At 41.2% G+C, this 24125-nt stretch overlaps 3 protein-coding genes and 1 non-coding gene across 10 annotated transcripts; 2 read left to right on the top strand and 2 right to left on the bottom strand.

The window, feature by feature from the left end:
• The first annotated feature begins 472 nt into the window (after window positions 1-472).
• Window positions 473-19698, top strand: LOC148389813 (bone morphogenetic protein 1-like). 7 transcript variants are annotated; one of them, XM_088391661.1, is made up of 21 exons: window positions 473-487; window positions 614-723; window positions 12171-12265; window positions 13396-13479; window positions 13641-13761; window positions 13831-13944; window positions 14018-14196; window positions 14268-14373; window positions 14812-14936; window positions 15023-15138; window positions 15342-15444; window positions 15501-15823; window positions 15908-16103; window positions 16172-16297; window positions 16875-17038; window positions 17098-17278; window positions 17348-17473; window positions 17768-17895; window positions 17973-18186; window positions 18275-18525; window positions 18610-19698. In XM_088391661.1, exons 2-21 carry the CDS (start codon window positions 701-703, stop codon window positions 18742-18744), a joined length of 2910 nt encoding a protein of 969 aa, XP_088247787.1. In that variant the 5' UTR covers window positions 473-487; window positions 614-700; the 3' UTR covers window positions 18745-19698. The 7 variants fall into 7 exon arrangements, with proteins under 7 accessions (XP_088247787.1, XP_088247790.1, XP_088247789.1 ...); XM_088391663.1 differs by lacking the exon at window positions 473-487 and having other exon boundaries at window positions 637-750; window positions 15501-15617; window positions 15678-15823; window positions 16878-17038; XM_088391662.1 differs by lacking the exon at window positions 473-487 and having other exon boundaries at window positions 644-750; window positions 15501-15617; window positions 15678-15823.
• antxr1b (ANTXR cell adhesion molecule 1b) lies at window positions 2012-9828 on the bottom strand. The gene is made up of 18 exons (XM_088391665.1): window positions 9462-9828; window positions 8482-8553; window positions 8331-8402; window positions 8170-8251; window positions 8045-8078; window positions 7752-7831; window positions 7488-7556; window positions 7335-7415; window positions 7191-7251; window positions 6893-6991; window positions 5898-5967; window positions 5736-5814; window positions 5554-5649; window positions 5407-5451; window positions 5241-5333; window positions 3985-4149; window positions 3348-3428; window positions 2012-2944 (listed from the first exon to the last, which is right to left on the bottom strand). Exons 1-18 carry the CDS (start codon window positions 9614-9616, stop codon window positions 2594-2596), a joined length of 1785 nt encoding a protein of 594 aa, XP_088247791.1. The 5' UTR covers window positions 9617-9828; the 3' UTR covers window positions 2012-2593.
• Window positions 16449-16520, top strand: trnag-ucc (transfer RNA glycine (anticodon UCC)). Its single transcript has one exon. It is a non-coding gene; the product is annotated as a tRNA-Gly (tRNA).
• Window positions 19699-23228, bottom strand: trim69 (tripartite motif containing 69). Its single transcript, XM_088391667.1, has 6 exons — window positions 22357-23228; window positions 21723-21818; window positions 21248-21481; window positions 20761-20783; window positions 20569-20684; window positions 19699-20382 (listed from the first exon to the last, which is right to left on the bottom strand). Exons 1-6 carry the CDS (start codon window positions 22966-22968, stop codon window positions 19838-19840), a joined length of 1626 nt encoding a protein of 541 aa, XP_088247793.1. The 5' UTR covers window positions 22969-23228; the 3' UTR covers window positions 19699-19837.
• Window positions 23229-24125: the final 897 nt, after the last annotated feature.

Below are 24125 nucleotides of genomic sequence, written 5' to 3'. Positions count from 1 at the left end.
ACGAGGAGAGTAAACCTAAAAATGCAGTCCAAGCTGCTTCTGTTTCATGAGCACTTATGTCAAAGCTGATGCGCTAATAAAAGAACGCAAATCCTGTATTTGAACAACTAAAATGGAAATGTACAACGACTGTGAAAGGTGATGCGCTCCACTTGAGCCAAGTACACATCAAGTGTCACTCATGCAATGTTACATTTCTGGAAGGTGTAGACAGCACATGGAAACATTTGAACTGGAGTTAAATCATGAGGACTTTTGATGGAGGTAAGTTTTTTTTACCCTTTGTCAGCTTTCAACACTCAAATATTTTGCCACTCAAGCATCTCTAATTATTACAAGAGTAACGTGTTGAGTTGGAAATGTAATTTCTGTTGATTCTTCTTCCGTAGAACTATAAATTCATTCTATACATAGCAAGGAGATCCTCCTGTGGACAGTGATTGGAACTTTTTCAGTGATAATATGGTGAAAGTGACTCCTAAGCCAGGTAAAAATAAGTTTCTAAAATGTCACCATGTTTGTGATATTTATGAAATATAAGTGCATCTTGAATATATTAAAATGTCTGCTCTTATCTAAAAAAATGTTTTTCCTGTCTGTATACAATTGTAAGGGCTGCATTGTGTACAAATGTGTACAACGATCATCGTTGGCAAAACAAAAACTGATTTTGTGAATCCCACAAGTGAGCCAAAGTGATATGGTCACGCTCAAAACTGAAAGGTCAGTCAAATTGAGTCGGGAGAAAGGGTAAGTCAATTTCTGTTTTGTGTTTACACTGTGTGTTTATTGTGCTGTAACTCCTAAAAATAATTTAAATCATCAAAAATAATCACTAACTAAAATGGGAACTGGTACTTTTTTACTGTTTTTTTTTTTTTTTTAACCATGCAAGCCTGTTGTTGATCGTTTGCATCATTAATAAATGTATATATGTACTATACTCAAATCAACATTCTCAAAATTAGCATCTCATTGAAAGCAAAACCACCGCCCAAAAAATAATTAACGGAAATACTTGACTTTATTATCTGGTTCCTGCATTTTCCCCGAGACACGCCTCACATGAGGTACCGGACTTTCCAAGTGAATAAAAAAAAGCATATGGAAAAGATATTTACATTATTAGGATTTATTGTCAATCCACTCCACCTTTGTCATTACTTCGTAGGAGATTGCTCCCAGGAGTTCTCCTTCACATAAGAAACAATATGTTCATTTATACAGAAATAACTTTTTTTTTTTTTAAAGAATATTCAATAATAATAATAATATTTGCATGGATTTTTGTTCTACATTTCACTTGTTTTCCATACTGCATTCCTGTATGTGTATTGATTAGGATTTGGGTCGTGGTGACTTATTAGGAAGAGACAAAGTGCAGAGTGTGTGCTTTCCAACATTTTAAAACTGACCCCAAAAAGCAAAAATTCAGATTGGTTGTTATGTCACATCTTTCCTAAGTTGGAAATAACTGTTCCCAATCGGTACCCAAAGCTAATAAATAGTCGTTAAGTTTGTTTTGTAATCCACCTCTTCATTCTTTTGGCAACTGTCATATTAGCCTGCTGATGACCAATTCCATCTTGGATTCATCACTTTTTTTTTTCTTCTTCTTCAAGACTTCACAAACAATTTTTTTTTCTGTTTTCGAAGAACTGCAGAACGATTTGTCAAAACTATTTCATAACAAAAACAAAATTTCTGTGTGTGCATTGCCCCTTCGATTAAATAAAGTAGGCATAAATAGAAAAACAAAGTCATCTATCAACGCTTTTAAGACAGGAGGGAGCAAGCATGTCGAGAAACAACTTTTTCTGAAGTCATCTATCACTACTTCCAGACGCCGCGTTGAACTGAGCCTCACAGGGATTTTTCCAGACCGACAAACCACAAAAATCTTGTGACGTCAAACACAATTTTTTTTTTATTTATGCTGTTAATGACAGTTTGAGAGATTTATACCCTGCTTCCCTCTGGCTCATTGATTTGAATGAAGACGATACAATAATTATTAGTGTTCTACACCTTTTATTTTGTTGTAGTTTCCACAAAAACCACAAAGGGGAAAAAAATAATGGCACATCAAAATTTATGAATGTATTAGCTGATTCCGTTGACATATTTACACCTGAGAGTTTACCATTGTGGAATACACGTTTAAACAAACAAAAGCATATAAAAATAGAATATTTACCATTTTTCAGGCACTTTTATAGTGGCAGTGTTTATTTGAGTGGACTAACTCAATTGTCATTTTTAAGTTAAGTGGATAAATGGATAGAGGAAAAAGCCTATCTTTCAAGTCAATACTGTTCCGAACGTTTGGTTCCGATTGTTTACATTAGGCCAGTTTGTTTTTGTATTTTCCCAAAACCTTAAGTCCAACTCTGGGCCAACTCCCATTTCAAAGCAATGTACAAAGCAATGAAAAGGCTCTAAACAAGCTTAAGCAATAATATGTACATTGCAATGTGCTTAGTCTAGTCTAATATGATGAAAAAAAAATAATTGCACATGAGCCCTTGTATTATAAAAAAAAAATAAGTAGAAATGTGTTCCCTAACGTGCTTCCATCGGACTTGGAAATTCGTCAGTAGTCCTCGTGGCTAGGCCGCGGTGGTGGGCGGGATGGAGGCGGAGCTCGACATGGCGGCGAACCCTGAGGCGGCGGCGGCAGCGAGGTGATGGGCGAAGGCGGCGTGGAGACAGAAGGCAGCGTCCTACAGGGAGGGGGCGTGTAGGAGGGCGGCGGAGGCGAGCGGGGCAGTGGCGGCAGCGTGGCGGTGGGTGAAGAGGGAAAATCGTCAAAGTCAAAAACATCCACCGAGGGCTGACGCTCGGAGCTGTAGGGCAGCGTGTAGATATGCGACGAGGGTTGCCGATAGATGGGGTAGCGAAGTGCCGGGTAGGATTTGCTCCGTGTGAAGTTGATACACTTGCCCTTGAATCAGAACAGTGGCACAATTTTAGGAAAAAAAATAAGCATATTGTTTACAGTATAGCCCGACAAGAAGCAGCTGCTGCTTGACTTGACACATGGAAAGTCACATAAAATGCCTTCGAGAGTGAGTGAGTGAGTGTCTTAAAAGAAAAGAGCATTCCTGCCAACTCCGCCACACTGCCGCCGGGAGCTGGAGGAGCCGTTTTGTTTAATGACTTCTGCAGACTAAAGTGCTCCCGAGGAAAATCATTAAGCTTTTTGTTTTGTACCTTTGGCCTCGTTCAAATCACATACTTGATATTAATTAGCTGTTAGACGATTCATGGTAACATGCTGTCAGATTTCTTTCCAAGAGATTCGACTTTTTATTTATTATTATTTTTTCCTTTTCATAACACCTCACCTTGTCTCCAGGATGAGGCCGCATGATAGACACTCTGTCATATCCTCGTCTCATGTAAACCCACAAAGCATCCAGTTTGCCCTGTAAAAGATGACACACATTTATAGTAAATTAACAAAGCGTGTTCAAAACAACCCTGTAAATCACGATCACTATGTTTGTTACTCTCATGACCTTACTTTGTATCTGACTGGCAACTGCTCCACTTTTTTTTTTTACTTCCAGATGTCCCACGTAGCAATTTTGATTATTGGCAAGGTTAGACACATTTTTTTTGTTAGGTTTAATGACAGCTGCTGATAACAATTCCATAATTTAGGAATGAGCTCAGTTCACGTCTGCTTTTCATTACAGCTGACTGATAAGCTCCAAAGGAGACAGTATTAACTATTTCCTGGCAACCAAAATACATTTGGCCTGGATTAAAAAATGCATTCCAATCTTTTTCAGTTCCGTAGCCATCCATGTCATATATTTCTTTCTTTTTGGAATCTAGCATGAACAGAAACAAGGCACTAAGTCGACAATATATTATTTTTGTACTTGTAGTCTAATATTTTGGTTTGATTATCTAGCTAGTGGGAAAATTATATATAATTGTGTACTGTGCATTTGATAGCAGCCTTAATTTGAGTACCTTGATGGGAGAATACCACTTGTGAGTGTGGACTGGTCTTTTCATTTGGTAACGTGGTCGCGATGGAGGTGGCTCAGGTTCCTCTTCGGGCATCACAACCTGAGCGTTCTTGGCTTTTTCCAGCTTTGCACCCTCCTCAGTCGAACCCTTATCACCCCAGCGGACCTGAAATAAAAAGGGAGGGCAAGTTAGCTATTATGGTTGTACAGTCCAGATCACAATTAGACCAAAGAGTACAAAAGAGCGAGCTTTTTAATTAAAAGTGATGTCAAAGTGACCTTGACAGTCCGTTACGCAAAGTATACAACTGCCACAAAGAAGTCATGAAAACTTCAACCTGGCAGAAAAGCTTTCAAACAAAGACTTGCATAGTTTCCATCGCTCGGTTTGCGAGCTTCCAGAAGACCGCACTCCCGAGACTTCACCCCACACGTGCTTTTCTGCTATCTCCTTGACTTTCATCATGGACTGCAGATGTGAAACGTGAACCTCTTTAACCTCTTGGCCACATTCATTTGTGCAGTTCAAGCGCTTGGCAGTTAAATGAACGTCTTGCTGTCAGTGGTTATAAAGCAGAGCAGTTAGAAGTCATCTTTTTGACCTTACTGGCAATGTGTTTCATTTTCCTTTTTTAAACAAGAAATAGTTGGTAAATGGAGACAGATGCTGAGAATGCCGAGGACAGAAATTAATTAAGGTCATGTACTATATTTCATTCATATCATGCGCCCGATTGGCTGTAAGCAGCATGTGATGACATCGAAGCAATCTGATTGGATGTTGGCAATGTTTTGACATTGTTACATCTCTGTCAATAATTTTGCTTTTCTAAATATTGTGGAACCAATGCATGTTTGGATGAGCTCACAAGTGAGGAAAACTGGCATCAAACTAGTTGAATGAAATGCTGGAGGATTCATTGAAATGTTGAATTGTAGAATGAATACGATGAGATCAGCAACAAAGTATGATTAATATGGAAAGGGTAAATGTCAGGATTGAGATTAACAGTTGGAATCCGTTGGGATAGCTGAAAGAATGACGTGCATTTACATAACGTCATTAATTTTGGATTCATCCCTAGGAAAATGTGGAAAAAGTCAACGCAGAATGTGAAAAATGTTTCCCAATATGTTCTGAATAAATGGAAAATTGAATCGGTTGAGAAATTTGAATGGACAAGGTTAATTTCTTTTAAGTGTTTCCATTCATTTGGGTTTCAACAATTTGGATTGTCCGATAATTGTTTTAAGTACCTCCATCCTTTTAATGCCTCCAACTCCTCTGCCTCCGTAGTATGAGGCATCCACGGTGGGCCACCTCTTCTTGTGAAAATCGTCCTCGTCGTCCTAGACCAGCGAGAAAGCTTGTTAGCAGGATCAAGCTAAAGTCATGAATCCATATTTTTTTAAAATCACTTACAGAGAAGTCATCTTCTGTCGGTGGTGGAGGTGGCTCATGAATAACCTGCATGTCAATCAAAAAACGGGAGTAATAATGAGAATCACTCCACAGATTATGTGGGTGTACCTAATCATGTGGCCATTAAATTGAAATACATTATCTTACCACGGTGCAACAGAGAGGCCAAAACCACCACAGAAGAAGAATGATAAGCAGGAGCAGCAGGATGAGGAGAGCAATGGCCACAAAGGTGCCATCAGACTGGCCAAAAAAATAACATTATTTATCTTTATTTACAATTCATTGCAGTCATTTTAGGGAGCTGTCTGAATGAAAAATTTACTCACACAAGTGACGGCGGTAATTGTGACAGAGCTGGATATAAAACTCAGGCCGTTGTTCATGCTGACATGAAGCGTGGCGGCCCTGTGGAGAAAAAAAAATAGATTAACGGCGTTTTCCAACCATTTTGGTGATAGCTGCCTTTTCATTTAGTACATTTCACTTACGTTCCTTCTTCTTCCAAAATGGGAGCTGGGCATAGCAGGTAGGTGTCTCTCACCACCAAAGGTCTTTTCACTGAAGTACATAAAAGATCATCTCAAAGTTAACGGATGCCTTTCTGAAATCATGAAGCCATCATGACTTTTAAGGCTCAGCACTTTTTTTTTTGGAAACTTAAATTCCTGCACTTCCTCACTTGCAAGTGAGAAAAAAAAGCCCAATGAGCAGGGCTGTGGTTTATTTACACTGGCCAAGAAGGCGAGTGTCAAATGTCCACGCAAAGACGCCGGCTGCTCCTCGTCGATGGGATCTACATTCCCTTCTCGGATATCTGAGAAGGCTTGAGCATTAAACCAGCTGATCCTCGGCAGAGTGAGGAGGTGCTGATGTGGTATTTTTTTAGGGGAGGGGGGGGCGGGGATTGGAATCATTGCATGGCTTCGATTTCTGTCACAATGAGGATTTTGGCTGCTGAATGGTATTTGAAAACCAATTTTATTGATTCAATTCTATTATTAGCTTGGGGAATTTTAGTTCTCGCAATTTCTTAGTCTTTGTTGACTCACTTATTGTTTAGCTATTTATCCTATGTACTAACAAGCGTGCTTCACTGTTTCTTCCTCATTTTAGTTGAGCTGTTAAATTAATTCACACGCACGTCTGTATAATGACTCAGCCGCGTGAGACTTGAAAGTGTCTCGCCGAACTCCTGGGAAATCTATCTGCCACTTTTTATTTTATTTTTATTTTTTTTTAACCAGACACTTGCTATGCAGGGCTTGGTTTGGCTCATCATGGCGAGGATTTATATAAGACCTGCCTAAAGGCGTTTTTTTTTTTTTTTTTTTTTTTTTAAACACTGGAAATTTTAGCTAGTCTAAGCCAAACCATTTTGCGTATTTAGGTATAGTCTGAACCCGCTTTCCTGAAGCTCATTAAAAGCTATACTCAAAATATTAGACACACCCAAGATTTGTGTCATTTGGAGCCGAGTACTTACTAATAGTCACTGTGTCGTTGATGCGAAAACTGCAGAGAACTTTCTGAACGTCGCGGGCGTGAAAGAAGCCGTTTCCTTTGATAACCACCTGGAAAGATTCTGTAAAAAAATGATTTACTTGCTACAAGTGGATTCATGTTTTCTTCATGTGTCATATTGGCAGGATTTTATTTATTCTCACCATGCAGTCTTTGTGTATACTTGGTAGATTTACAATGAATTGACTTTGCGGATATCCAGACGACAGGAACAATATTAAGTGAATCATGAAATCCTAAAAAAAGAATTGGAGCATTACCTCCTGCACAGATGCTCGAGGGCTCAACTGCCAGAATCTCAATGCAGGACCTCTTGAGGATCTATAAACATAAAACAGATCAAATAACACAACTAGAAGTACGTCCGGTGGAATAAGAAAATCTGCGATGTGACTTATACCGACCGAGTCAATGACTACATGCAGCGCGTGAAAACCTTCGGTCACGGGAAAGACGTGGTCCTCGCTGTCGGCGATGGTTGACAGCTGTGGAGAGATTATGATGAAGATTTTTGTGTGACCTTTTTTCTCATGATTCATATGGTCCGGCTTGTTCACCTGGGTCTCATTGAAGTCTTTCACTCCCACACAGTAAACAGTGGCACCCAACTGGCGTGCTCTGTCACCCTGAGTTTATGACAATAATCAACAAAAGAGGGTGGGGCCAAAGGTCAGATCACTAAAAGTGCAGCTGTAGGGTGCAAACAATGCACACACGTTTCAAAAATGGGGTAAGATGTTGAAAATCAATTTGTGTGTACCACGCATTAGCACTTTGCTAACCACAAATATAGTCTTAATAACACAGTATAAGTTTCTTGCCTCTCTTTGAGCCCGATCGAATTGATTTTCCCTCAATTCACCATCCGTCAAAGCAATAATGACGCTGGCTGTCCGGTAGCCTAAAAACAGAAAGAAATTGTACATTAGTATAACAATCAAAACCGATGAGCCCCGATATTGCATGTCATTTATCTGCATGACAAAAAGAGGCAGCTATATTTTTTGGGTGATTTAGCTCCAGTTGATCATTCTGCCATCTGGCTGAACTAAGTTGTGGTGGATGAATGGACAGAGTCAGCAGGATAAGTGCCTGATTAAAAAGCAAAACTCACCATCCGCCATGCTGTAGTAAATTTGCTGACTGGCCTAAAAGAGAAGTCAGCAGAAGGGTATTTAAACTAAACAAAAATTTACAGTTATCAGATTGTTTTATCGATCGAAAAAATAAAAACCTCACCTTTGTCAAACCAAGTTCCATGTTAGTGTCTCCACCCGGTTGGACCATGCTGAGTTTCTCCAACCCGGTTCGTATTTGCTCTCTGGATGGAGACCAAAAGAATGTCGGAAATAAAACAGAAGCCAAATAAATATCGATAATTAAGATGTCTAATTTGGCACCTGTCTTCTGTCAGCGGCATGAGAATTTGTCCTTCTGTCGAAAAGACGATAAAAGACATCCGTAGCTGAGGACTGACAGTAAATAGAGATAGTTAAGCACTTTTTAATTTCTTCCAGCACTTTTTCGATCTGAACAGTTTGCCCAGCCTACCTGATGAACTTGTAAGCCAGGTGGTTCACAAAGTAATAAATTTCATTCCAGTAATGTCGCACACTTCCAGATCTGAAAGTATGAAGGACAAAATTCTGATCAAGAAAAACATTACTTTGATGATAGTTTTTTTCTTTTTAAGACTCTTTGCTACATCCTGATTTAGCAAAAAAAGTGAGTAAGTCAAGCACAGCCTCTTTCCGCTTCTGTTTTCATTTATCATTCTGTGATGCGAGTCTCGGCGCCGGCCGGCGCAGCCAAACGTTCTTTGGAACAGCCGGCTCACATGGAGAAAGGGTTCGCTGGGACTAAGACGCGTGGCTGCAGTTGGACAACACAAATCCCCGTCGTGGGTTTTTACGAGCGAATGAGCATCTTTGATTCTCATTGCTTCGTGCTTTCTAAGACTTTGATCGTAGTGCTGTTGAGTGATTTGCAAGAGACGTCCTGAATTGACGAGTGTTTATTTGACATGAAGGCATTCATTTGAGAAACACATTTTTAATCGGTTCTTAATCGTTTTTTGTATTAATTGTAAATATCAGACGTTTAACATTTCGATTGTCGTCTTCCTAGTGGATCTCAGAGAAAAATTTTCATCAAATGTCATGCCATTGACATGTTAGCATCAACAATTGTGTCCTGATTTCGATCTGACCTAAATAACATAACCGAAAATGCTGTCATGTGATTCATCTGACTCGACTTGTTTTGATTCGGCTCGACTTGCTGACAGTTTAACGGAATAACTGAAATGTAAACATCGACTCTCTCAAGCAGATGGGAACACATAGTTTAAAAAAAAAAAAAAAAATGCTGACTTTTGCATATTTAGTTCACATTGTTGACTAAACAACTAAATAGATGTTATTGTTATATAATAAAAAATGTCATTTATAGACTAAGACACTTAAAAGTTGATTAATGCTGACAAGTGTCGCCTTTACATCCCATCAATAAGTAAGAAGTAAAACACTCACTTGTCTAAAACAAAATAGAGGTCAAATCCGCCGTAGCAGGATGACCCGGCTTCTCTCCCATCGGGGCTCTGTCCCGCAGTGCCGGCCACCAGCGCCACCACGACAATCCCCACTTTCACGCAAAGCAGGACCTGTCTGCACCAGCACCGGGACATTCCTCGGAATTAAAAAAAAAAGCTTCGTCCTATGTATGTATAGCTTCAGGAGAATGTAAACATGAGCGCACTCCAGGTTTTGTCTTTCAACTTCAAGCACGCACAAAAGCAGTCATGCTGTGAAAGTATGAAAGCGTCTGGAGTCGGACTCTCATCTCCTCAGCAACAGATGTGAGCGGGAAGAAGGTGGAGTGAACACTTGGCTGTCCTCCTTTTTCCTCCGCACACAATCCCGTCAACAAATAAGTGCCATAACCTCACGCAACGTTGCATAACTGTGACACATATTTTATCATGTGGTGTGAGGAATAACAAAATAGCTTTCAACTTTGTTGTTGTTTTAACAATATTGCGCAGGAACAATAATTGGTATGGGGGGAAAAAAATGAGGCAAGCGATTATTTACTTTTTTCAAGTTGTTTTGTATTTATGGCCCAGAAGTAATTTCCGTGCAAATACTTATTAAATTGTTGTCACATGACACAAGGCAAGCTTTGTACTTACTGGTTTTTATTTGATTATTTCACTTTTATAGCTGAGATGTTGTTGTTTTTTTACACGTTAACTGATATTTCAAACTTTCAACTATTTCAACTTGTTCTCAAACTGTACTTCAATTCTCTTGTCTTAACTCATCCCTAGCCATTAGCACCACTTAGTGGTAAACACGTAAATTGCAATCCACACAACTTTAGTCGTCGGTTTATTTGTATGCCCGAGTTGTTAATAAAATAATAAACAGATCTTGACAACTTTTAATTGATTGAAAAATTGATAACTTAGGAGACAAAACGCTTTGCTCAAAATGAGAAAGAAGTGTGTAAATCCTGCACTACTAAAATGCATTTTATAATTAATATGTTAATTAATCAATTTTGAATAGGCGCACAGTGGGTTAGTTACTTCTGAACCCTGAGGATTAGCCAAATTGCTAATTAGCAGCCGGAAATCGGCAACCAGCTGAGCTAAACCTGTCTAAAGCAATTACTGCTATAAAAACCACACCAAATGCATATAAAGGTAATTGAAACAGACATTACAGGTAATTTTCCCCACCAAATTAATCTTAGTTTAAAAACAAATGCAACGCACCTATGCAAATTGTCCTGTGACACAAGGTAAAAAAATAAAAAGCAAACAAATCCAAAATATGGATCAGTATTTTTTTGTTTTTTTGTTTTATGTTAGTCAGCACAGGGGAAAATCCATAAAAAGTGCCTACACAGCAAATAGAAAATAATGAAAAGCCGATGCTGTTGTTTGGTACTCCACAGCTTAACATCTGTTTACATCTCGAGTCATCCCGGTTCCAAGAGCCGGGGAACAACAGATGTTAGTGATCATTTTGGAACTACACTTTATTTTCTTTTAAAAACTACAATTTTGCTTTTACTGTAATCAATTAATATAAAGTAGTCTTGAAAATTGAAGTTCCTCTGTATTTTAGTACATAAAAGTTCCATAGTGTCTTCGAACCCAAATTTCAACCAGCATGTCTATAAAAACAACCTGAAGCATTTATGTGGTTTAGTGTGCAAAGCATCTGACAGTTCCTGACCGGGAAGAACATTAATGTGTTCCTACTTATCTGACATGGCTCTGTATGCTTTTCATTTTCCTCCTTCCCAAGCTCAAAGAGCTTTTCAAGGGGACCCGACAACATGAAATTGGCCGTGACGGCCAATAAAAATACATAGTCAATTATGGAGTCTCACGCTGTTTTGGGGAGTTCCTTTCCACTCGTGACTTCCTCTAAGTTCTGAAACACAGTAGTCGCCTGGAGATTGGAGGTCACTGAGGCCAGCCCTGTGAAAATGCCTCTGGCTTCAAAAATGCACTGCTGAGTTGATTCTCATTTACACTCACCAGTTGCATGAGTGAATTCACCGGGGGGAAAAAATCTCGTTAATTTTTTTCATTTTTTTTCCATTGCTGGGAAAAGTGACATCTTTATTCATGCAGGATGTCCGATCTGAATAAAATACAATACAACGCAATAAATCAATCATTCTAAAAGACTAAAACAATCACATAGCTGCAGTCCAAGACTATAAAAATGAAAAATAGATATTTTCCTCTCTCCATTATGTTTGTCAGAAATCCTCAGAGGGTGATGAGATTGACTTACATTCTAGAAAAGAAAAACGTCACAATTCAGTCATAAATTAAAATGATTCAATTCAATACTTTATTCAGTTTTTTGCTCCAATTATATTATTGTCATTTGAAACGTTTGTTCTGCTTGCATGTCATCTGACAATAGGTGAGTGACATCAGATGTGTGTTTTGCAATGAAGGCTGGCATGTGTGCGTGTGTGTGTGCGCGTGTGCGTGTGTGTGCACTCAGTCCTGAATGTCCACTAATCTCTGCAGCAGAATAGAGACCTGAAAGAGAGAAAAAAAGAGCTCTTTAAAAAAAAAAAAAAAAATCACACTATCAAGGAACTTCTGACGTCAACTTTCCTCCATCAGCAATCTACGTTATATTTTATTCCTGCTTGATTTTTTATTTTTGAATAATGCTCTTTGCTTCTGCATACCTATTTTTGTTCAGTTTGCGGGTCTGTCATGCGGCTGATTGGGACTACGCAGATGCAAAACTTCAATACGTGGATGATGAGATTGATTACAAGGATCCCTGCAAAGCTGGTAAAAACATTTGCTTTCCCTTTTGTACTTAATTTGTATATATATATTTTTTTTTCCTTATTGCAGTCTAGTATACTGCAAAATGGTTGACATTTCTGCTCAGACATTGCGTACTTTAAGACCCACTCTACTATGGGTATACAAACTCATAAAAATACATAATGATAATAAATAAAATAAGCTTTTATGAAAATAAAACAAGCTTTTCTCTCATGGAGCTATTATCTACTTTACCTCCATTACCTAATGGAGGTAAAGTAGATAATAGAGAATTTATAGAGATCTTCTGGATTTAATAAGCACTATACATTTAAAATATTTAATATTTCATATAATAGAAAAATAAATAATGTTTTATGAATTAATTTAATTCATTAATTATTCATCAATTATTTGTTTGTTTATCTCACCAATGAATTGTAAGCAAGTTAACATTCAATAGATCATCTAAAGGTCTAATAGGCCAAATAATTAATTAGTCAATTATGGAGTCTGGAGTTGTTTTGGGGTTCCTTTCCTCTCGTGATAGCAGCACTCCTCTGCACAGCAGTTGCCAGGAGACTGGAGGTCGCTGAGGCCGGGCTGGAGCAGCGGTAAAAGTTCCTCTGGCTTCAAGGCACATTGTGCGATTGACAAAGAAAAAATTATTGACGCCTAACATTTGTATGAGTGAATTAAAAAAGTCAATTGTGTCTTTTCATTGTGGATTTCCACCTTTGCAGAGGTTGTTAAGGCACACTGCAAATAGACTTATTGCTCTTACGAGCGCAACATGACGTCTTTATTCTTTCAGGATGTGTGGTCACATTAGTGGAAATAAATGTTCATCACAGTGTGCACTCACTGAACCTTCTGTGAGGGGGCAAGTTTGTTATCTGGAATAAGAGCTATGTTGGAAATTCTGCCTTTACAAAAATGATAGGAGTTTAAATGCGTTTTTATGATTTTTTTAACAACTAAGCCTAACACATTTATTGACTGTACTTCCCTTTTAAAAAAAATACAAAAGTTCTGTGCTTGAAGGACATGAGCACACTGAGGGGTCTTTCAAATGTCTCTATTAAATGTGTCTATTGATGGATCTGTTATGTTTGGCTGGAATATAAATGTTTTTAATCTGTCCCGTCTAGCTGCCTTTTTGGGAGACATTGCCTTGGATGAAGAAGAGCTCCTCATGTTTAAAGATGCCTATAAAAGAGAAAGTACCGCATCAGGTATTGTCGTATTTAAGAAAGCACCGATACCACCATTTTGTATGTCTGTGGTTTTATTTGGATTTGGCAAAAAAAGTGATGTAATGTCATTATCAAATCTCAGTGCTTGATATTGTGCTGATATTTTGCGAATAAATTCAGTTGCTGATCCTTTTTTACAGTTAAGCGGAGCTACCGTCAGCATAACAACAGAAGAAGGAGGAGGGCAGCCACCTCCAGATCCGAGCGGATTTGGCCAGACGGCATCATACCGTATGTGATCAGCGGTAATTTCACTGGTAGGTTCCGGCTAAGGATGACTTCCACATCTTGAAGCAGTCAAACTCTGATTCACAATTTCTTTGCAGGTAGTCAGCGGGCCATTTTCCGTCAAGCCATGCGTCACTGGGAGAAGCACACTTGTGTAACCTTCACGGAGATGACGACTGAAGAGAGCTACATTGTGTTCACGTACAGACCTTGCGGGTGAACTGAATGACCTCTTGGGAATCAAAATAAAAAAAAGTGATTCTTTTAGAAATGGCGTCTCTCCTTGCAGGTGTTGCTCTTATGTGGGACGGAGAGGCGGCGGTCCTCAGGCCATCTCCATCGGGAAAAACTGCGATAAGTTTGGCATCGTGGTGCACGAACTCGGTCATGTGATTGGTTTCTGGCACGAACACACGAGACCAGATCGGGACGAGCACGTGAGCATCAACAGAGACAACATTCAGCAAGGTACTTCGGGATTGTTTGAGTGCAATAAAATGAACCTGACTATGTTTGGGTGACTCTCTGCACATTCACAGGACAGGAGTACAACTTCCTGAAAATGGAACCGGGCGAGGTTGACTCACTTGGTGAGGTTTACGACTTTGGCAGTGTCATGCATTACGCCAAGAATACGTTCTCCAGGTTTGCATAAAATTTTCTCAAATTTTTAGATCCGTTCAGTACGTGTGTGCCACATCCACCCCCCCCCCCCCCCCCCTCCTCCTCCTGTTGCTTTTGTATTGTTTTTTGTTGCGGGTCATGTAGGCAAGCCAGGCTAAATAAAAGCACAGCAAAGTAAGCTTTGTTAAATAATTTGAGCTGGAGTGGCTGTTTTTTGGCCTCTGGCATTCAGGGGTGCGCTCCGCTGAACTGGCTGGCAAAAGCCAAAAGCCTCCATTCAGAGCCCTGTGTTTGCACATGCCTGCCATTCATGAGCGTATCGCCATGGGAACCGCATGAGCGAGCCCTTGAACACACTGAGAGACTATCAAAAAGATTATCAATAAATCAACAAGGGATTCGACATAGAAAGACATTGATCGCTCTTTTGGCAATCACTCACTTTTTGTTTTGGCACAGAAGTATCTTCTTGGACACAATCCTGCCCCGTTATGATGTTAACGGAGTGCAGCCCACTATTGGACAGAGAGTCAAGCTTAGCAAAGGGGACATTGCACAAGCACGAAAACTCTACAAATGCCCAAGTGAGATGCATTTATTCTACTTTTTTTTAAATAAAAAATTAATTCTCATTGTCAACTTTTATACAAATGTTATGTGCTTATGACAGGATGTGGGGAGACTTTCCAAGAGATTGCTGGAAACTTTTCTTCCCCTGATTTCCCCAATGGCTACTCTGCATATGTTCATTGTGTGTGGAGGATTTCTGTCACTCCTGGAGAAAAGGTAATCAAATTAATAATAGAAAAGATGTTTGGAGATGAAACGTGCCTGATAGTGCCAGTTATGTATGGCTCTAATATATTTTTTTAAGAGATTACACGTCAGAATTCGAATCGGCTGTGTAATTATTTTTACCTCCACAAGAGGGCGACATTACTCAGTCCAAAATAAGTATTATAGCCGTCTATCTTTTTCTTTTCTTTTAGATTGTTCTGAATTTTACTTCCATGGATATCTTCAAGAGTCACTCATGCTGGTATGACTATGTGGAGGTTCGAGACGGCTTCTGGAAAAAAGCTCCTCTGAAAGGTATGAAACTGAAGATAAATTTGTGATTCTTGACTCAGCTTCATTTGCTCTGTCAGGCCGTTTCTGTGGAGACGCAGTTCCAGATGTCATCGTCTCAAGTGACAGTCGACTTTGGGTTGAATTTAGGAGCAGTAGTAGCTTGGTGGGAAAAGGCTTCTCGGCCATCTACGAAGGTACGGCGAGGTCACTCGTCATCTTTAAAGTTGAAATGTTACCCGCCGATTTCTGTGCAGCCGTGTGTGGCGGGGAGGTGCAGCGGGACAGCGGCCAGATTCAGTCCCCCAATTATCCCGATGAGTACCACTCCAACAAATTGTGTGTGTGGAAAGTAAGAGTGGCAGAAGGTTATGAAGTGGGTCTTTCCTTCCAGTCGTTTGAGGTAAAATCCAAGAAAGAACACGCAGGTGGTCTTTGTGGTACCTGCATGTTATGCGGGGTCTCATTTTCAAATCTTGTTGTTGAGCTTGAGAGTCACGACAGCTGTGCCTACGACTATGTGGAAGTGAGGGACGGCGACTCGGCGCACAGCCCGCTGCTCGGCCGCTTCTGCGGCCACGACAAACCGGACGACATCAAAAGCAGCACCAACCGACTGTGGCTCAAATTCGCCTCGGATGTCTCGGTTAACAAAGCCGGGTTCTCTGCCAGTTTCTTTAAAGGTTTGCGTGCCGAGCACCCCTTCCTTGTAACCCAAACAACAAAAAAATCCCTGCTGTTCACTTTTCAGAGATGGACGAGTGTTCCCAACCCGATAATGGCGGCTGTGAGCAGCACTGTCTGAACACTTTGGGGAGCTACAGATGTGCTTGTGATCCTGGTTATGAACTGGCCACTGACAGGTCAAGTTGCGAGAGTGAGCACCCAACTCCTAATAATAGCAGACACTGAGATTGTAAATAAAAAGTTTGCAGCGTTTTTTACAGTAGATGGCGCTGTTAATCTTTTGCTTGCTCTGCAGCCTTCAGTAAGAGACCTGCAAGTAAAGTAAAATCTAATGTAGCACAGCGTTGGTGGTATAGTGGTTAGCATAGCTGCCTTCCAAGCAGTTGACCCGGGTTCGATTCCCGGCCAACGCAGGTTTCTTTTCAAAATCTCATTTTGGGATTTGATAGACCTGTATCCAAAAACAAAATATTTGTACTTAGCCCAAGGCCAGATTTACACTAAAATTGAGGAAGTTTTCCACTGTTGGATTAGAATCTGTGTTATAGTAGATTCACCACAAGAGGGAAATATTTTTATGTCATAATCTTAACCTTGTCCTTTCTCAGCCATTATGTGTAATTATTTTGTTTGAAACTTACTATCCCTTTTTTCTGCACCAGATAAACTCAACAACCTCAATATTCAAGTATTAGCAGCCTCATTTAATGTGATTATTTAGCAAGCAACAACAACAACAATGTTAAAGTAACATTTCCTTCCATCAGCAGCAGCCTGCGGCGCCTTCATCACTCAAATGAACGGCTCCATCACCAGCCCCGGGTGGCCTAAGGAATACCCGCCCAACAAAAACTGTGTGTGGCAGCTAGTGGCACCCATCCAGTACCGCATCACGCTAGTGTTTGACGCCTTTGAGGCCGAAGGCAACGATGTAAGTTTGGAAAAGAATATTACACTATATGTGTTAAAAAAAAAAATTCCCGTCATCAGGTGTGTAAATACGATTACGTGGAGGTCCGCAGCGGCGCCAGCGCAGACTCAAAGCTTCACGGGAAGTTCTGCGGGGCGGAGAAACCAGACGCCATCACCTCGCTGCACAACAACATGAGGGTCGAGTTCAAATCTGACAACACCGTCTCCAAGAAAGGATTCAAGGCTCACTTTTTCTCTGGTACAGTGACCAGTTTGATGGATATACAAAATATTTTGAATTTTACTGATCATAATACTGTTTTTGCAGATATGGATGAATGCTCGGAAGAAAATGGCGGTTGCCAGCATGAATGTGTGAACATCATGGGAAGCTACAGATGCCAGTGCCGCAGCGGCTACATGCTACATGACAACCGGCATGACTGCAAGGAAGGTGCAAGCAAACTTTTACCCATATTACAATATCCCTTAAAATGATATAAAACCAACAAGTTTTCCATAACACTGTATGTCCCATTTATGATGAACTGGCATGACCTCGCCATTTTCTATTGTAAAACCTTCAGTGATTTTGAGTATGATGCAAAACAACCACAAAAACACACACATTTCCTTTGACATCTGGCAAACGCAAAATGCTGCTAAGTATAGGAGAAGAGGAAATAATGCGGCCGCCAAATGACGCAGTGCATTGTGTTGTTGTGAAATGTCGTCTCGTTTTTTCCAGCGGGTTGTGATATCGTGGTGAACGGCGCATCAGGCACAATCAGCAGCCCCAATTGGCCTGATAAGTATCCCAGCAAGAAGGCCTGTACCTGGACTCTGTCCACCACTCCAGGTCATCGGATTAAACTTGTAAGGGAAAAATTATTAATAATATTTTCTTATCACGCTGTGATTTATATTTTCATTCTCCTCATAAAAATACTCAGACCTTCAATGAGATTGACATGGAGGCTCATCAGGAGTGCGCTTACGACCATTTAGAAATTTTCGATGGTACCGATACCCGCGCCCCGAGACTGAGTCGCATCTGCGGTACCAAGAAGCCGTCTCCTGTCATCTCCGGTGACAACACAATGTTCTTACGTTTCTTCTCGGACAACTCGGTGCAGAAGAGAGGATTTCAGGCCTCATACACAGCAGGTGATAGAAAATCATCAAATGTTTTCTGTATGCTAAGTTTTTTTTAACAAGGCTTCTTTTTCACCCTCTAATTTTGTGGTTGCTCCAGAATGCGGAGGAAGCCTTAACGCTGAAGTCAAGACCAAAGATTTGTACTCTCACGCGCAGTTTGGAGACAACAATTATCCCGGAGGCTCTGACTGTTTGTGGGTCATCTCTGCTGAGAAAGGTTACGGAGTGGAGCTTCTCTTTCAAGTTTTTGAAATCGAGGAGGAACCCGACTGCGGGTACGATTATGTCGAGCTCTACGACGGCGCTGACGTTAAATCCCCGAGACTGGGGCGATTTTGTGGATCCGGGGTAAAATTCAACTTTGTAAACAACCAACTTGCCTGAGAATAGACACTATGTAAAAACTCATCTCATTTTTTTTTTCCTCCACAGGCTCCAGAGGAGATCTACTCGGCTGGAGATGCCCTGGTGATAAAATTTCACTCCGATGACAGCATCGGTAAAAAAGGTTTTCACCTGCACTACACCAGCACAAAATTCCAGGACACTCTACATGTGAGCAAGTGACCCTCAAAAACCTCAAATCCCAGACTCAAAGGCAACCAGTTTGTCTACCACACCCATTCCAGCATGGAATCTTACCACTAAGCCACCAATGTACCACACACGCATCTGTTAGAGTAAAGCCCAGCAGACAAATTACATATTTACTTACTTTGGATCAACACTAAGGACTCATTTGGGGGTTTTGCCTGGTAAGGATTTAAAATGCAGATTTATTCTATTTTATTCCTCGACTGTGTCACTTTGTATGTGAGGTCACATGATCACTTGTGGTTATTGCACACGAGTTGTGTTTGGTGTTTTTGCACATAGAATTTGTGGGAAGTGGGACCCACAATTGCTTTACTTGAGATGCACTAAAATTCAATCTTCATTGTGCAAATAAAATGCAAGCTTTTTACTTGTATAGCGATGCCAATCAAAATATTTAGATGCATCTCAATGAATTGGTAGAAAAGTTCATTTACGTTGTTAAAGTGAAACGAATGAGTTAGGTTGGACGAGGTCAATTAAAATAACTACTTAAATATTTTGGTTGTTTTTTTAATGTCCTAATTTTTTTATGGTCAATTTCAGATTTTCCACAGCTGTGATCAAATGTAATAATAATAAATATAGGTGATAATAATACCATGAAATACTCGATTAACATTTGAATTGAACTACATAAATAAACTTTAATAAAGTTTTCCACCATATTCCAATTTATTGAGATGGACAAGCTTTAAAAACACTTTGTTTACTTTATTCCAAGTTCTCATTTTGTCTAAACCTTCAAATCTGAACAGTGTATGATGTAGCTACTGATGGAAAATGTGGTAGTTGATGTCCTTAATGTAATAATAAATTAGCCAAAATCTCAAACTGTCTTTATGTTAACATATATATATATATTTATATATTTTCTGAGTGCTGAAACACACTATATAGCTCCATCAATAAAATAATGAACTCACATTACGAGATTAAAATATTTATTAGATTTATTACAAATACACAAGTGTCCGTAGATCCCGTCTACAGTCTTTAAAAGTCATCCTAAATCTACTGAAGTGTCACAATCTGTACAAAAGAAACAAAAAAATTCACAGTAATTTTAAATCTTTGGCAAGAAAACTTTAAGAGGCTCATTCTCATGCACTTTATCCAGAAATCCCAAATTGAAGTAAGGAAAGAGTGTCTCACTGAACATCTCCCTGAAGGTATACAAATGCGTCATGGTTTCTGCATTGTAAAAGGACACCAGACCTCTTTTGTAGTCCAGGTACACCCCGATCCTGGCCAGTGGCTCCTCCAGGGACAAGACAGTCGGCGGGGACGTACCCGCCATGTACTGTATACCATAAGAGAGTGAGAGGGTCCAAAAACCGTTAGCCGGGAGAGCTTTGATGACTCCTTTTCTGGGCACAGACTCCCGGGCCACGCCAACGGTCCACACGGTGCTGCTGTAGACTTCGATCTCCCAGTAGTGTCGGCCGTGGGTGAAACCTTGGCTGGCGAGCAGCGACAGGGCGGCGTTGAACCTGTGCGGGTTGTCCTCCACGGCGTGGTTAAAGGTCTGGTAGCGAACGCAGGTCAGTGACGAGCTGAGACTGAGCCAAGGGTTGGCCGTGCTGGAGTTGAATGTGATGGCCGCGGGCACTAAAAGTACAACATGGGGGTTGTTTTTAATTAGATTAAATCAGGGGTGTCTCATAGTATTAACACATAAAGTAATTTGTCTTTGCGGACCACATAAAATGATGTGGCGGGCCGTGTCTGGCCCCCGAGCCTTGAGTTTGACACCAATGATTTATATGATCAATTATTTTGTCAGATCTCCAATACCCGGGTAAATGTTTCCTTTCATGGATTTCCACACTCTGTACTGCAGGGGCCCCGCGAATCGGCCCTCGCACAGACTGGGAGGTGTAAAAGCTGGCTTCTCGAACTTGAGCGAGGGTCTGCCAACAAAACCAAAGAGACGTAATGAAAACAAATCCCCGACAGAGCTCACATGCGTTTTCTCACACTCCTCACCTCTGCAGCAACATTTTGATGCTCTGAAATGAAAGAGAAGGAGGGAAGAGTGGTGTTTAGGTTTGTTGTATCTGACATGAGAGAAGTTTTTTTCCACATGACATCAACGTCCGCCCACCCAGTAGGAGCTGGCGGGACTTCCCCACCCCCCTTGTCCGTGGACATCGACTGGACCAGTGGCTGAACTGAACTCCTTATCCTCTCGATCAACGAGTGAGCTCATTGGCCTACATCCTGTCCAGCAGGGACTCTTTTGTTATCGGGAAGCGGGAACTACTCAACCCTTGAAATGTAGCATTTGGCTTCCTTCAGGTCGTGCGCAGACTTGACAGGAAAAGCCAAACAGTCCCACCCAGCTCAGTTCAGTCAAATGTTTTTATGTCTACTCTACTTCAAAATGAAAACCTCAGCATTTTCCCTTCATAATCACCTCCAGAAGCTGACTCAATACAAACTACCCGACATGGGGAATTCCGTTTGACTTTACCCGTAGTAGAATGAAGGGGTCCTGCTCCCTCAGCTTGTCTTCGATCTCTTGGAGAGCTCTCTGCAGACGGGAGATCTCCACGCACAAAAGGGCTTTGTGCTCGTCCAGACGGATCAATTCGCGGCGCTCCTCCGTCTTTAGCTTCACCTGTAGCATCTTCTCCTCCTGGTAGAGGAACTGGTGCAGGTCGCTGAACTGAGCCTCGATGCGCTGCTTCAGGTCAGCCGTGTGTTCCTGGTGGGTCACACACGTTGACCCAAAAGTTCCAGGACTGGTGTCAAACCTATTTTTATGCCCAGTGCAAGTTTAGCTCAAAACGTGTTTACGTGTGTGCATGGATAGAGTTTTCTTTCTTGTGATAGGGGCGTTTGCGCCGTTGTGGGAGGACACACATTTTAGTTTTCTGACACATTTTTTTATATCTACAGGGAGGTTACGAGAACCTGCGATATTAAACTGAGTGTTGTCTTCTCACCTTAAGATTTTTGACTTCGTCCTCAGCTTCCCTGTCACACTGCATCGCCGTGTTGAGCTCGGCTTTGAGGGAATCCATGGAGCTGCTCAGAGATGCCTGATTGGATAAGTAAGAGGAAGCCTTTAATACCAAAGGAAGTTTTCTTTGGATGAGGTGAGCTTTTGAGAATTTTTAATGTGTGTAATGAGAGTGTGAATGCAGGACTTTCTGGTATAGCTGCTCTCTGATTGGTCGGTGACCAGTCGGGTGGAGTTACATGACTTAAGAGTTGAAAACTTAAGGCGTTATGTCATCAACACTTAAGGACCATTTTAGAGTCGTCAGTGAATTTAGCATGGTTGTTTTGTAGATCTGGGAAGATGCGGGAGTACGAAAAAAAAATTCGACGCAAACATGTGGAGACCAAATATCGGAACTGTCAAGTAGACTCGCTAGCTACTTCACTAATCAACGAACAGGTGAGTAAACAAATAGTCTTCAAGATTTTTTACTTTTGTTACCTTGGCGGTCATCTGAAACTCAACTGAGAACTTTTTTTTTTTTTTGAGAGAAGACTAATCCAATATGCACAAATAGTTAGCGCTGGAATGTCAAGAAACAAGTTAGTAGTACTTTTCAGTTCTGGTCAGCTCACCCTGTACTTGAGCTCCGCCTCCTGCACACACATCATAGTGTGGTTCCTGTGCTCCTGGGAGATTCCGCACACCAGACACACCAGCTCCTGATCCTCCTCACAGTAAAGCTTCAGCTCCTCTCGGTGCCGGCTGCAGCGTGGAGCCGGAGCGGGCGCCCGCTCGGTCTCGGCCAGCCTGGTTCCACCGCCACCGTCGCACTCCTCCAACCCATGACAGTAGCTCTCCACAATATTGGCCACGATGCGATTTGGCCTGTAGCTCCGCCCGGGGTAGACCTTCCTGCACTGGGGACAGGAGCCCGATTCCCCTTGGCAGTGGCCTCTCGGTCCAGTCCAGTAGCTCTCAATGCAGCCCTGGCAGAAGGTGTGATCGCAAGGTAGAGAAACGGGCTGCTTGAAGAGATCCAAGCAGATGGAGCAGGTCAGGTCTCTGCTGATTCTGTGCGCTGAGCTTTTGTTCACGGGTGTGATCGCAGGTGGCTGGCGCTTCTCAAAATCTCCTTCCTTGGCCTTCCAGCTCTTCCTCTCTTGCTTGGCCCCTTGGTTGAGCTTCTCCACATTCTGCAGATAAGCAGACTGGATTTTCTTCACTTCTTTCTGGTTCTTGCTCATGTCTCTGCCGGACCTCTTCTCTCCGTGGCCTCTTTCCTGTTGACTGCGGAGAAGTGCGGGGGTGTGCAGAGCGGGGTCGAGCAACAGCCTCTCACATCCGTTGATAGTGAGGGGAATCTCCTCCTCCCAGTTGACCGCCTCCTCTCTCCAGACAGTCACAACATATCTCCGCCAGGAAACCGAGGCGGGATAAAGCACTTGAGCCGCATGTCTGGGCAGCCGCTGCGACAAAGCTCCAAACCACAACCCTCTTCATCGGCAGCGGAAAAATGTAAATCCATTTTATGTGCCTCTCAGGGGCGGTTCAAGATGAAGAACAATCCTGTAAGATTGTCATCAGGTTCAACTAGTGCCAACAAGTTGAGCTAAACATGGACATTCCGTCTCCCTCTTTGTCCATTTCTATGTCACGTATCTTTAAGGACTCGGAACATCTGTGCAGCAAACATCTTTGTGCTGTGTTATTACTCACTGACACATAATGACAGGCCAATGGAGGAAAACTGGCCGTCAGCATGCGTGTGTGAGAAGTTGCTTAGTTCCCATCCTGTCCTCGTGCGTGGGAGTACATCGAAGGGCGGTAACGATATTGTTTACTGGGAGCCCAATGGTCATTAAACGTGTCACGAGAAAATATATTTATTTGACCACTACAAGTCATTGGAGACAAATGAGGATGATGACTTTGTCCCCATCAAACGTGTTTCCAGCTGTCATCACTTCATAAAACCTAAAATTATGTCTCAGTTGGCACACACGCTGTCGTTTTTATTTTGTATTTTTACACTTGAAAGGAAAGTGGCGGCAATGCTGAACTTTCTTTGTGGGCTTTTTAAGAAGTGTCAAATAGTGCTGTGTTTCTTGAAATCTTTTTATTTAATTTGTTTTGTGTTGAATTCAGAGTAGTCTTTTTTAAAATATAACTTCTCCCATAGTTATCTCAGTGATCACATTCCTGTCGACTCTCCTTTCTCTGCTGCTCCAAGTTTCCAAGGAAACAACATATTATGAGGTATGCCATTGTGTTTTTGTAATTGCCTTTATTCTGCCTAGCAACAAGCAGCCACACAAACAAGTGGTGACCAGCAAGAAGAATCTGACAAATTCTTTTGTTTGACTATATCTTATCTGCAAATTTTTGTTTTTTACTCATTTAT

This window comes from Syngnathus floridae, chromosome 12 (genome assembly GCF_059516105.1).
Source record: "Syngnathus floridae isolate MCC-2025c chromosome 12, RoL_Sflo_1.0, whole genome shotgun sequence".
Taxonomy (NCBI): Eukaryota; Metazoa; Chordata; class Actinopteri; order Syngnathiformes; family Syngnathidae; genus Syngnathus; species Syngnathus floridae.
This window is presented reverse-complemented; position numbering and strand designations above follow the sequence as displayed.